Below are 13,076 nucleotides of genomic sequence, written 5' to 3'. Positions count from 1 at the left end.
TCTCTCCCTGTCCCGCTATATGAGTCTGGGTTCCCCACGTGCTGCTGTGCAGGTCTCGTGCGCGCAGAGTTCTCTTATGGAGCCAGAATAACAAGCTGATCTGATCCGTGTTGCCCAGATGCCTTCCTTCAGGCTCCGCTTGCTCTCAGCACCCAGAACTGGTCAGTTTGTGAAAAGAACGGTCCCAGCTAATGAGGACTGGCAGACCCATCTTTGTTTTCTAGTGTTGTACAAGAGGCCCTGCGGGCACCCCTTTCTGCCACTGCAGATGTGGAGTTCACTCACCTGGCCCAGGTCTCGAGCAGCAAGTCCCTGCGAGCCCACCCCTCCAGGTCTATGCCAACATCCCCCTGAACAAATAGGATTTACTCTCCACTGCCGTCACCAGGCCAGTGATGGGAGGTGCATCTGTCTGGTGGCACAAGCGACCAGCCCCCGTGGTTCAGAATCCGGATTCCTCCCCTTTCTCCATACTGCCATGTGGGTTGGGGGGGGGGAGGGGGAATTCCTGCTGCATGAAGCATGTTCTCCTTACATTTCTCTTGTTCCTTGGTAAGTGTGGGTGAAGTTTAGGATTTGAATGTGGTACAAAGACCAAATACTCCAATTGTAGAAAAACAATTGGGGAAGGCACTGGCAAACCACCCCACAAACAAAAATCTGCCTTGGAAACGTCGGGATGTGACGTCACCCCATGGGTCAGGAATGACCCGGTGCTTGCACAGGGGTCCTTTACCTTTTACCTTTTAGAAAAACAAAATGTTTATCTTTAACTGTATAAGAAGTTATTAGTTGCAAAAGAATACAGGTGAATAGCAGTAGTTTCACAATAGCAAGCACCATCTTCTCTCCCTAGATCTGAATTTATCCCTGTAATGTTAAAGAGAAGGAGGCTGAAATATCTAAAGAAATTTCTTAACCCAGATTTGTTCAGACTCATACGTTCCTCTGCCATCAAAATGGCTGCCACAATTTACCTTCAGGCACAAAGCGAAGAGCCTTTCTAACAATCTGCACAGCTAATCAGTCCCCACGGCCAGTCAGAAACGTGGTGGGCTGAAGCCCCACCTGGCCTTGCCCCCTTTCTAAAAATACTTGGCGGGCACCACGTTGTGGACCTGTGGATTAGACTAAAGGGAGTTTGTGCTTAGCCTCTCAACCTTCACAGAATTCAGTGTTCACAATGCACAGTGGAAAATATTGCCAGATGCCTGGGGTGCAATGTCATCTCACCACCTCCAAAGCTATCTAAGCTCACCCGTCGCCAGCTCCGCCACCTCTGATGGGAACAAACAATGCATTTTTTATTTGTTTGTAGTAAATAACTCTGTTGCACCTTAGCTTCTTTCCCCAAATCTTACATTTGCTCCTTCTACCTTTCACACCTCCTAGCTCAGTCCTCCTCCATGGCTTCTCCACAGACTGAGGAGCTCTTTGACCTCATTGCCAACTCCCAGAGCCGGCGGCTCGACGACCAGCGGGCCAGTGTGGGGAACCTGCCCGGCCTGCGCATCACACACAACAACATGGGCCACCTCCGCATGGAGGGTGATTCACAGGAGCCCGGTGACGAGTTCTTCAACATGCTCATCAAATGCCAGGTCTGCGGGTGCTGCGGAGCCTCCTGGGATCGGGGGAGAGATTGTGGGCCAAACTACCCGTTATGTCTGCCACTTGACCTCCACAGGGACTTGCAGCAATGTGCCAAATGGGAGTTCCCTGTGGGAATTCAATTTAGAAAGACCACAGGGGTCTACTTCTGGTCAGGACTGTGATACGGGTGGAAAAGGGTTTCCTGCTCCCCCCACCCCCAGCCATTTCCCCTACACAGAACAGAGCCAGGAGGGCATTATTTGCCCTGCCAAGAGGCTGTATGTGCAAGCAATCACTACATGTGCAGCCCCCCCATGGGGCAAATAATACTCTGTAGGGTCATCTTGAGTCAGAAAACAGCACATGAGGTCAGGCAGGTGCTCCCCGCCCGCACCACAGTCATACCCAGAAGCAAACCCCTGCGGTCTTCTAAACTGAGTTCCACTAGCATCCTTCTGCGAGTCCTCCTAGCAATCACATGGCAAGGGTAACATGTAGTTTGGCCCTGTGTTGGTTTCAGGATTCTCGCCCAAGCATTTGGACATTTTTGTACTAGCTCTTTATGTTGAAGCATTACAGCATGTTCAGAAGAGGACATGTCAGGCTTCTGCAAATTCACAGCGTTTCAGGCAATAGACCTTCAATCCAGGCAGAGCAGCGATTCAAAGATTTATTTCAGAAGTCAGTGATTTCAGTAAGAGACGCGCAAGGTTGGAATACATGACAGGGGGAGTGGGGATACATTTATAGGGCGGATACAATAGGGTTACAGGAACAAAGAGACAATGTAGTCGTTTCCTGCCGGTAATGACTTAAGTAAAACTGAAACAGAAACAATCATGAACTATCAGTGGAGGAGATGGCCGACCTCTCGGCTTTGTGCGCGGGACCCAATATCAGATCGAAGATTTACATGGGCGGGTCCCAATACAATTGTAAATCTCTGGCCGGAGCTCATGTGCAAAACGGGGCGGGGGGGAGGGGGAAGGAGTGTATGGAGAACTCCATTTTGTTTGCGGGGGAACCATCTTGTTTGAGGACGGAGCTGTCAGAAGCCCTATCTGACAGGACAACATTGCCAGATAAGTCCGAAGTTCATGGCTCCCCAGAACACCGTCTCTGGCAATAAGCAGCCAGATGACCTGACCAGGAAGGGCATTGGATAGCCACCCCCTGGGGCTTGTCTTTGACAGCTGGCTATTAAAGATACACCAGTTGTGATCACTGAGGTTCCACATCCAGTTGTCACTGACAGGCTTATTCTCCAGGAATTGACATGGTCCTGTTTTAAAGTAAGCTGTGCCGCCGCCTTCACCTTCCCTACAGCATCCTCTGGAAATGGGCTCCAGTCATTGGGTCAAGCCCCTCTTCAACGTATTTGCCTATCAGTTTCCTTCTGAGTTGCCAAAGGCAAATCCAATTCTGGTTTCTGCACGTTTGCTTTGTGTGCAACAAATCAGTTCGTGTAATACAGTTTCATTGCACTGAAAATTTATTTAGTTACAGCTACATGTCACAGGTTCAATCCCTGGCATCTCCAGTTATAGGGACTAGGCAAGTAGGTGATATGAAAGACCTCTGCCTGAGACCCTGGAGAGCCACTGCCGGTCTGAGTAGACAACACTGACTTCAATGGACCGATGGGGTCTGATTCAGTATAAGACAGCTTCATGTGTTCAATAAAAGTGGATGACCTGCAAGGACTTGTGTGGGTAAATGACATTTCCCCCTCCACCGCTGTTTCCTCATTCCCTTTCCTCCCATAGTGTCTCCCCTTTTTCTGCCTCCTTTTCTCCTTCCCATCCACCAGCCTACCTTTATCTGCCCCCTCCTCCAGTCTTCAGCTTTCCCTTCTTCCCTCCCCTCTGCCGGACGCAAGATAGCTATCATGCTATCTCATGATAGCAAGTTGCCCAGTGGTAACTACCTTTTGGTAACTACACTGCATTACCTTTTGCCAGCGCAGGGGCATCCGTCTTTTTGATCCCAGGTACAATTTAGCCTACTTGGAAGTGTCCTCTGTAGGAACCAAACAGCCAGCATCTGTTCCACGTTTGCCCTGTTTCCCTCCCACTTCCTGAAGTCCCGTTTGTTTACTCCTCTGCAGTCATCCCGCATTGACGACCAGCGGTGCGCTCCACCCAGCTCCATCCCGCATGGCCCCACTGTGCCAGATGAGGACTTCTTCAGCCTCATCCAGCGTGTCCAAGCCAAGCGCATAGATGAGCAGAGGGTGGGCCTGGCCTCAGCCCAGGAGGATGAGGAGGAAGAGCAGCCAGTGAAAGAGGAGGAGGAGGAGCAGGCGAATCAGCAGCAGAGACCCGGCTCCAGCTAAGGAGCCAGTGCGGGGGCGGGGGGGGGGCAAGGCTTGGCTTTGGAGTGCTTCCCACTGAATGGAGGAGCCCAGCTGCCCCCCCCCCCCGAAGCATCAACTCCTCTTTGTGCCACCTCATCTTGGACAAAAAGGGCGGGGTGTGCGTGAACGGCATCTTGGCAGCATCTTGCCCTTCCTCTGCTCCTCAACAAGACAACAAGATCAGTGGGAATGGGGGAAGGGCCGTTTTCTTGAAGGCGAGTTTTCATTGCAGCCCACCCTGATCTCTGGAGGAAGAACTTTGCTAAGAACAGAAGATGAAGGAGAAACAGATCCACTGGGAACATTCAGGGAGGACAGACCTGTCATTGCTTATTAGTCTTGATAATAGAGAATGGAAACTTCTTTGGGTGGGGTGGGGGGGAGACAGCCTTTGCCTTCATGCCATGCTTGCAAATGCCTGCTAGCCTTTGGCTGGCTGCTCCTGGAACCAGTGTTCTGGGCCAGGAGGGGCTGCTGCAGCCAGCCCCTCTTTGAGCCTCATGCCAGTGGGTAATCCCAGGCAGCAAAGGGCCTGCAGCCAAAACCCACAAGCAGGCCCTTGGACGCCTGAACAGGGCAGCCCGGAGCACCTCCTCTCACTTCAGTCTGTGCTTCTGCTCCCATAAATCCCAGTTCCAGAATTCTCATATAGACAGTGGTAACCACTGCGCTATCTGCAAATGAGTTTGTTTTGCATGAACATGGCCAGTTGGCTTTGCTTTGTTCTCAACTCAATATTTGAGTTGCTTGAAATAATTGGGTTTTGTGGAAGTGGAGCAGCAGAGTGCCACGGTGAGGGATGCCAAGAGGAGCGTAGGAGAGTGTGAGGCAGAAGTGGGCACCTCCAGTATCACCAGGAAGGACCCTGTTCAGAAGGGTCCCTTTGCCACCAAGACGGCCTGGGGTTGTGATGCTTCTCATAATTCTTCCCAAGTAGCTCATTCCACATGAAATCCATTGATGGACAGAAGGCTGTGTTACCCTTCAGCCTCCTCAGTTGCCAATTGAACGTAAGTTGATTTAAAATCCTCCGTGGCGTACTCAGCACTTTCCCGTTTTTAGATTGGCTGGGGGGTGGGCAGATATTTCCTCTTGCTGCCTTGGCCTCGATTGTACTTGACTCCTTTGGCCTGGCAATTGCCCCGCCCCACATGGAGTGGGCCGAAGCGAGAGAGAGCTGCGGTGCAGCTGGCTGCCTCTGCTCTCCTCCTCTCCCTGCTGCCACCTCTGCCTGCCCCCAATGGAAGGCAGTGGTTCTGTTGCATTCCAACCCCATGTGTGGCCTCCGTTGCTCACAGACCACTAGCAGGTGCCTAGACCCTATCTATGCAATGGAAGAAGTTAAGAGTCAGCCTTCGCTCCAGCATTGGGAGTTGGGCACGGCCACCTTTGGCTCCAAGCAGGTCCCCCCACTCTCTCCTGTTTCCTTCTCATCGTGGCTTCGGTTGGTTTGGATTACAGTGCAGTTCTCTTTGCATTTGCATCTCACCAGCTCTGGCAGGAGCCAAGAAACCCATGCTGGAAGACTGCCACAGAGTGTGTGTGTGTGGGGGGCAGTCCTTTGCTCCATCTCTGTTGCCACGAGGAGGAGGGCAGCATAGCCCCCACCTTCGTCCCTCTGCTCTGGAGGAAGAAACGAGGCACTGCTGGGAGGGTGATGGTAGGCAGGGAAGTTGCCCAGCAGCACCCTCCTCCTTAGACTCCCTCCTGGGCTTGCCAAGACCAAGGGGCAACTGTGTTGTGCCCCCACATGCATGCATACACCCCCCAACCTCACACTTGCCCAGGGGATCAGGCCCCGTAGTGGAGCTGCCCCTCCCTCCCTCTTTGTGAAGGGTTGGAGGTGTTACAAGACCACCAGGTTGAGGCAGGGAAGTTCAGCAGGGAAGCTCGCCTCAGAGAGGGCCGAAATGGCCCGGGCCTGAGCGGTGGCGCCAATGGTCTTGCCTTTCATTTGTCTCTAGGAAGAGCCGCCTCCCTGTCCGTCACAGGCCGTGCCTTTCCCAGCCACCTCTACATGAGGAGGGGTTTCCAGCTGGGTGTGGGGAGGGTCAGGGTAGGAGGCGCTGGGCCAGGGGAGCCTCTGCCGCCTCCTGTGGGCCTCTCCGTTCCTTGCCCATCTGCTGCTAGTTGGCCTGATGACACGGGGGGAGGGGGGGCACGAGCTGCTGGGCCACAAGGCTGCACGGGGGCCACCGAGGGGGAGGAGTCTGCCATTTCCTGACAGATTGCCCCCCCCCCCGGCCCTCCCAGCCAGCAGAGAACTGAACTGACTGTGGAAGAGACTCCAATGTATTGGCTTATTTCTTTTTTAAAAAAAAACATGTGCTTCTGACAATGTAACTTACAGTAACATTTTTTCATAAAAAAATAAGCTGCTAAATTAATTCATAACTAAATATGGGGGGGGGGGAAGCGGAGTTAATAAACATTTTGTGGCCAAGCTCTTTGGGTTTTATTTGGTCAGATCTCTGGCCCTGGCCCACTTGCCTCTCGTGTACAAAAGCGAAGCTAGAGACAGGCATTTGGGGTCTCTAGAGAACCAGAGCCCTTCTCTATAGGGGAGGCTGCTCTAGTGGCAAGTCAGATTGTGAGTCCACCTACCACCCTCTTGGCCATGGTGGTCAGCTACTCCAGGGTTGGGCAGGAGGAAAACTTTCCTGGCAGAGACCCTTTTTATTGGTGATGCCCGTGTTGCGTGTGGCACCTTTTGCCCAGCGGGGCTCTGCTGCTTAACTACAGCTGCTCTTAGAAGACTCTCATGCAGACGGCTGATGAAGCCCCTGGAGCCTGAGGAGCCCCCCAGTCTACTGGTTCATCCAGCCCAGTGAGACTGACTCCCAGGCAGGATCAGGGAACCTACTTCGTGGGACCAGGGACCAGGTATTGCGGTGTGTGTGGGGGGTCCTATGGGAGTTCATGGGAGCAGCCATAGGGGCAGGGAAAGAGGAAATACTGTGGGAAGATTCTCTCGTGAGTTCCCACACATACAAGCTTGTATTCAGAAAAGGAAAAGTCCCTACATGTGTCCTGTTGGATCTCTGTACAGAAAACAAGAGAGCTTCACTGTGCAGAAAGCAATGTGTGAAGCAGTTCTCCAAGCAAGCCCTTCTGGGAAGACTCAAGCAGTTTAGCACTGGCTTCATCAGACCATTAAGACACTGCCAGCTATTTAGTGTGTGCACGCGTGGTTTTTAAGAAGTCACTTTGTGCCGCTGCCATCTACCAGGGCAGCTACACGCGGCAGGAAGGATCACCCAAAAGGAGTCCGGTAGTGGAATATGCTGCCAAGTCACCACTGGCTTATGGCAACCCCGCTGGGCTTTCAAGGCAAGAGATGTCAAGAGGCAGCAGTGTGCCATTCCATGCCTCCGCGTCACGGAGGTCTCCCATCCAAATACACGCCAGGGACGACCCTGATTAGCTTTTGAAATTAGTAGCACTTTAAAGACTGCTATATTGAGGCGCCAACACCTCAGGCAACACAGAGAAAGGCCATATGGTGCCCGAACAAAAATATCTTGTCCCCTTAGTAGAGACTTAACAAGTGGGGGCCTGTGAAACTTGTGGGAGGGCAGGAATCCCATCCCCCCCCAGCGCTCACCTTCCAGCCTGGCTGCAGCAGGGCTCCCAGGTGCTGCTGCTGCCACCATGGGGGTGGGGGGGATGACTGGTAGCAGTTTCTGGGCTCCACTGCTACAGTGGCGTGGTGGCTGCACACCCCATGCCTGGCTGGGCTAGCGGGGTCAGAGGCAGTTGCTCCAGGCCCAGCCAGGCCGGCGTGGGACAGAGGCAGCCACGAAAAGTAGGGTATTCTCTGCACAGAGGAGGCTTTTTTATTTGGGGGGAGGGCTTAAACCACAATTTTTTTAGATTTTTCTGCAAACTTGGGGAGTACCCCAAGTTTGAAGAAACATCTGTTGGAGGTCAGTGTGCCCCCTATGACTCCTATGAGAAGGAAAAATGGGAGGAGCCTAAAGAGGCCAGGGTGGCTCCATCTATTTCCTGGAAAGGTTTTAGAAGAAATCATCAAACTGCCAGTTCTGGAGCATTTAGAAAGGATGGCTGTGATTACTAAGAGCCAGCACGGGTTTGTCAATAACAAGTCATGTCAGACTAACCTTATCTCCTTTTTTGAGAAAGTTCCCACCATGCTGGATCAGGGGAATGCTGTAGACCTAATTTATCTTGATTTCAGTAAGGCGCTTGATAAGTTTCCACATAATATTCTGGTTGAAAAATTGGGAAAATGTGGTTTAGATCCTATTACCGTTAGGTGGATCTGTAACTGGTTGACAGATCACACCCAAAGAGTGCTAAAACAGAGTTGCACTTACCTGTAACTGCTGTTCATCGAGCAGACACACATTGGGACTGCACCTGCGCGCAGGCCAACTGCCGGAAAATGTTCTTTAGTCTAAGCCCTATAGGGGGCGTTCTTTCCGAGGCGCGTGTGAGCAGCTCCATGCCTACCTCGGAGGTGCGCCCCCGCCCTCCTCAGTTCCTACGTGCCGCCACTAATTAATAAAATATATCCGTAAGATAGCTAGCAGCGGGATAGGTGGGAGGGAATGTGTGTCTGCACCGGGTCCCTCGATGAACAGCAGTTACAGGTAAATGCAACTCTGTTTTCATCTTCGGTCCCGGTGCAGCCCCACATTGGGATATTAGCAAGCTACTCATGTACCCAAGTGGAGGGGTGCGATCTTACTGGAACATAGAATGCAGTACAGCCTTTCCAACATTCGCTTCCCTTCTTTCTTGCAGGTCAATGGCGTAGTGCTTCATGAAGGTTTAGTCTGATGACCACGTCACTGATTGACAGATCTCCCCCAAAGGAACTTTTTCGGAAAAAGCTGCAGAGGAACCTTGGGCCCTAGTTGAGTGAGCCCTCAGTTCTAGAGGACAGGGAGTCTTACTAACCTCATAGGCCTTTCTGATAGTTGACACCACCCATCTGGAGATGGGGCCAGAGTGACAAACAAAAAGGGTATTAGTGACTCTAAACTCTCTAGTTCTTTGTAGATAATAAAGTATTGCCCTCTTCAAATCAAGTGAGTGTAACTTCTCTGTTTCTGAAGTGGGGTTCGGAAAGAATACGGGTAGTCTAATGTCCTGTTCTAAATGGAACTTAGAAACCACCTTTGGACGGAAACTAAGTCTAGGATGGAGTACTACCTTCTCATTAAATATTTTTAGGAATGGAGGATCAATGCGTAACACGGCAAGCTCACTCACCCTATGCATAGAGGTGATTGCTACTAGGAAGGTAACCTTCATGGAAAGCAAATCCAAAGGGCAGGTTGCCAGTGGTTCAAACGGGTGACCTATCAGGTGAGTGAGGACCAGGGATAATGACCACTGTGGGGTTATTGTGGGAACAGATTCAGAAGACCCTTGAGAAGTCTCTTTGAGAGCGGGTGAGAAAATACCGAATACCCTTCTATAGGCTTGTGGAGAGAAGATATTGCGGCTAAATGTATTCTGATGGATGACACTGCCAATCCCCTGTGGGCTAGTGACACTAGGTAATCGAGGATCACAGAAATCGCGCATGTAAATGCGAAGAGGTTTTTCTCTACACACCACTGATCGAATTTGTCCCACTTTTTTGAATAAGAATACCTCGTAGAGGTCTTCCTAGAGTGTTTTAATGTCTGTATCACCCTATCTGAGAATCTATGGACTAAGGAGTTATTAGCCAGGCTGTAAGGTGCAGCTTGGTGATATCGTGATGTAACACATCCCCCCAACTCAGTAGGTCTTGCGCAGCTGGAAGTTGGATGTAGCGGTTGTGAGACATCTTCAGTTCTGTAAACCACACCTGGTGGGGCCAAAAGGGTGCTATTAGTATAGCGACCGAGCACTCAGCTTTCATCTTAGCCAATACCCTTGATATCAGGGAAAAGGGGGGGAAGGCATAAAATAAGCATCCCTGCCAGCAGATCTGGAATGCATCCCCTATAGACAGGGCATCTTCCCCTGCCCTGGAGCAGAACTTCTTGACTCTCCTATTGTCCCTAGAGGCAAAAAGGTCTACCTGGGGTGTACCCCACATACGAAAAATGGGGTAGAGATATCTGAATTGGAGCGCCCATTCGTGGTTGGACAGGGTGATTCTGCTTAACCGGTCCACTGACTCTGTGAACTTAGAGGGATGGCAGGAAGGGTTGCGTCAGTGCTTGGCTCTTGTGGCCCTTTCTTACATGCCCAGGGAAATGTCGATGGCCACTTTGTGGTCAGGAAGCAATTTTCCTCCAGGCCAGATTGGCCAGGAATCCTGGAGGATTTTTGGGTGGGGGCATCTTCCGGGCAAGAAGTAGGTGTCACTGGGGATGTTGGGGGGAGAATTTCCTGCATTGTGCAGGGGGTTGGACTAGATGACCCTGGTGGTCCCCTCCAACTCTATGATTCTGTGAAAAATCACACGTACGCCCAATACATCAGAGGCTCCAGTTCGTTCCTGGTTTAGCTCAGTCAGGGCTCTGGAATCATGAAGCCGATGGATGGATGGATGGATGGATGGATGGATGGATGGATGGATGGATGGATGGATGGATGGATGGATGGATGGATGGATGGATGGATAGATAGATAGATAGATAGATGGATAGATGGATGGATGGATGGATGAATAGATGGATAGATGGATGGATAGATAGATAGTTTTCTGAGTTGTTTTCTGTTGCCCAAGAAGGTCAGACCAGAACCAACGGGTTGAAATTAAATCAAAAAAGTTTTCGTCTAGACATTAGGAAGAATTTTCTAACAGAGTGGTTCCTCAGTGGAACAGGCTGTCAGGCATAGGTCTGAGAAAGGAATGTTGTGGTTTCCCCAGATGCCGGCCAAGGCCAGCTCCATGTCTGTAAAGAGTGTGTTTAGACTCCCAATGTGTGGAAACTCTCCTAGCACCTCCTGACACCTCCGAGGAGGGAGGGTTGCCATGGTATCCAGATCTCCCCGATTTGCCCTGTGCCTTTCTATATATGCTGTACCCTTAGCTTTTACTAGTGTCCATTTGCTTCTGGCTTCTGAAAACCTGTAGATTTTCTAATAAATCCATTTTCTTTGGCCTGTCTGTCTGCTGGATTCTGTTTATGGGATTATCACGGGACTAGAGTTTACACAGGCTTCCTTGGAAGGTGGCAAGCTCTCCTTCCCTGGAGGTTTTTAAGCAGAGGCTAGATGGCCATCTGTCAGCAGTGCTGATTCTGTGACCTTGGGCAGATGATGAGAGGGAGGGCATCTTGGCCATCTTCTGGTCACTAGGGGTGTGGGGGGGGAGGTAGTAGTGAATTTCCTGCATTGTGCAGGGGTTGTACTTGATGACCCTGGTGGTCCCTTCCAACTCTATGATTCTATAGTGGTTAGTGTTGGGCTGGGATTCAGATTCTAATCCCCACTCTGCCATGATGTGCTGATTGACCTTGGGCCGGTTGCGCGCACTCAGCTGAGCCCCCCTCACAGGGTTGTTGTGAGGATAAAATGAAGGGCAGGAGAATGATGTCAGCTGCTTTGGGTCCCCACTGGGGAGAAAGGTGGGATATAAATAAATAAATAAAATACAGCATATAGTGATTGTTCATTGTTATAAGCACGGGAGGAGAGATGCGCAAACACTGGCCACTATCTCCCGCCTGGCAGCCCAGCATGAGGGCCCCTGCAGATGCCCCTCCCCGGGTCTACTCACTCCTCTTGCTACTGCAGAACATTCGTTAGTTAGTCCAGTTCTTGTCTCTCTGGATTCTTTGCAGGCAGCCACCCAACAGGGGGAGCCTACAACACAGCCAGTGGCCACAGGGTGTAGCGTACTCAAGGGTTGCTGGCTTCCTTGTTCCAGCCCAAGTCCTGGACCACTGCAAGTGGCATATTTGGGGGGGGGGACACCTTTGTACACCCAGCACTGCTGAATGCTTGAGGCTGCCTTCTGAGTCAATTCACTGGTCCATCAAGGCCGGCATGGTCTGCTCAGACTGGCAGACCACTTGCATCTTTTTCACTGAAGGCTCCGGGGACTGAACCTGGGACCTTCTGCATAGGTGCTGCGCTACTGAGCCACAAACCCCTCCCCCCCGGGCCAAACGTTGTCCCTCTCTTGGGCATACGGTGTTAAACATGGCACTACTTGCAGTCGGTCAGTGCAGCTTGCAAAGGCGCAGGAGCCTCGCCAGAAGAGGTGGCGGCCCACCACCCACCCCACCCCTCTCGACCGCTTTCAGTGTCATTCAATGAATGGCTGGTCAGCCCAGTCTGACTGGGGTTTGATGGGATGTGGTGGGGTCACAGGCTACTGCCTCAGCTATCTCCGACATGCAGTTCCTCCAGGGGAGAGGGGGTCCAAGGTGTGCCCACTATGCTCTCGCAAGGAGGGGAAGGGTTCCCATGTAGCACACGGGCACACCCATCAGCACTGGCAGCAAATAAGACATGCAGCTTGCAGGCACTGAGGAGGTAGAGCAGGAAGGTTGTTGGGGTGGTTGGCAGTCATGGGCACTCTGACAGCAGCAGGGAGAAGGTGCAGATGGAGCTGCCAGCCAAGAAGACGGGCACGTGGGGCTTCCCAGTGGTATGAATGGGCAATCCCACATGATGACTGCAAGGGCACACTCTCAGCAGTGCCCAAGACTCTTCTCTAGCCTTCTTAAAGAGGGTGCGAACCAGCCACTGGGGCCTGCAATGCCCAAGCCTCCCCCTGCAGCCGTCCTCGACCGTATGCCCTGCTTATTCAAGCCTCATTACCAACACCAGGATCCCAGACTCCTTCTGCAGCGCATTGACCTGAGTGCTCAGTTGGGTGGGTGGCTAGACTGCTGCTGTCAAGCGCGAGAGCGTCGAGTTCCATCCTGGCCATTTCTATGGCTGATGATGTTCAGCACACTGCCGGCAAAAAGGTGAGTTGTGCTCGTCAGCGTCCCCTTGGCGGGACCCAAATCCACGGCCCCTGGTCGACAATGGGGCTGCTTCTCCAGAGAACCATTGGACAGATTACAAAGGTGTCATTTCTGTGTTTGCTGGTTGCAGCCCCAGCCTGATTCTCTGTGTCTTGTGCGAGGCTGGTGCTCACTTCAGAGCCCCAACAAACCCAAGAGCGGGCCCCTTGTGCAGGAGAAATCCTGCCCTTTCCGTT

At 51.9% G+C, this 13,076-nt stretch overlaps 1 protein-coding gene across 1 annotated transcript in view; it reads left to right on the top strand.

Annotated features, from left to right (window-relative positions):
* The window catches only part of GPSM1 (G protein signaling modulator 1), a 95,272-nt gene extending 91,344 nt beyond the window's left edge, over nucleotides 1-3,928 (top strand). Inside the window, exons 12-13 of the mRNA XM_056860209.1 lie at nucleotides 1,393-1,601; nucleotides 3,701-3,928. Of these exons, the coding sequence (XP_056716187.1) occupies nucleotides 1,393-1,601; nucleotides 3,701-3,928 (437 nt within the window). The remainder of the gene's footprint in view (nucleotides 1-1,392; nucleotides 1,602-3,700) is intronic.
* The last annotated feature ends 9,148 nt before the right edge of the window (nucleotides 3,929-13,076 follow it).

This window comes from Euleptes europaea, chromosome 14, assembly GCF_029931775.1.
Source record: "Euleptes europaea isolate rEulEur1 chromosome 14, rEulEur1.hap1, whole genome shotgun sequence".
NCBI lineage: Eukaryota > Metazoa > Chordata > Lepidosauria > Squamata > Sphaerodactylidae > Euleptes > Euleptes europaea.
The sequence above is the reverse complement of the archived record's forward strand: the minus strand, read 5'-3'. Positions and strand labels throughout refer to the sequence as shown.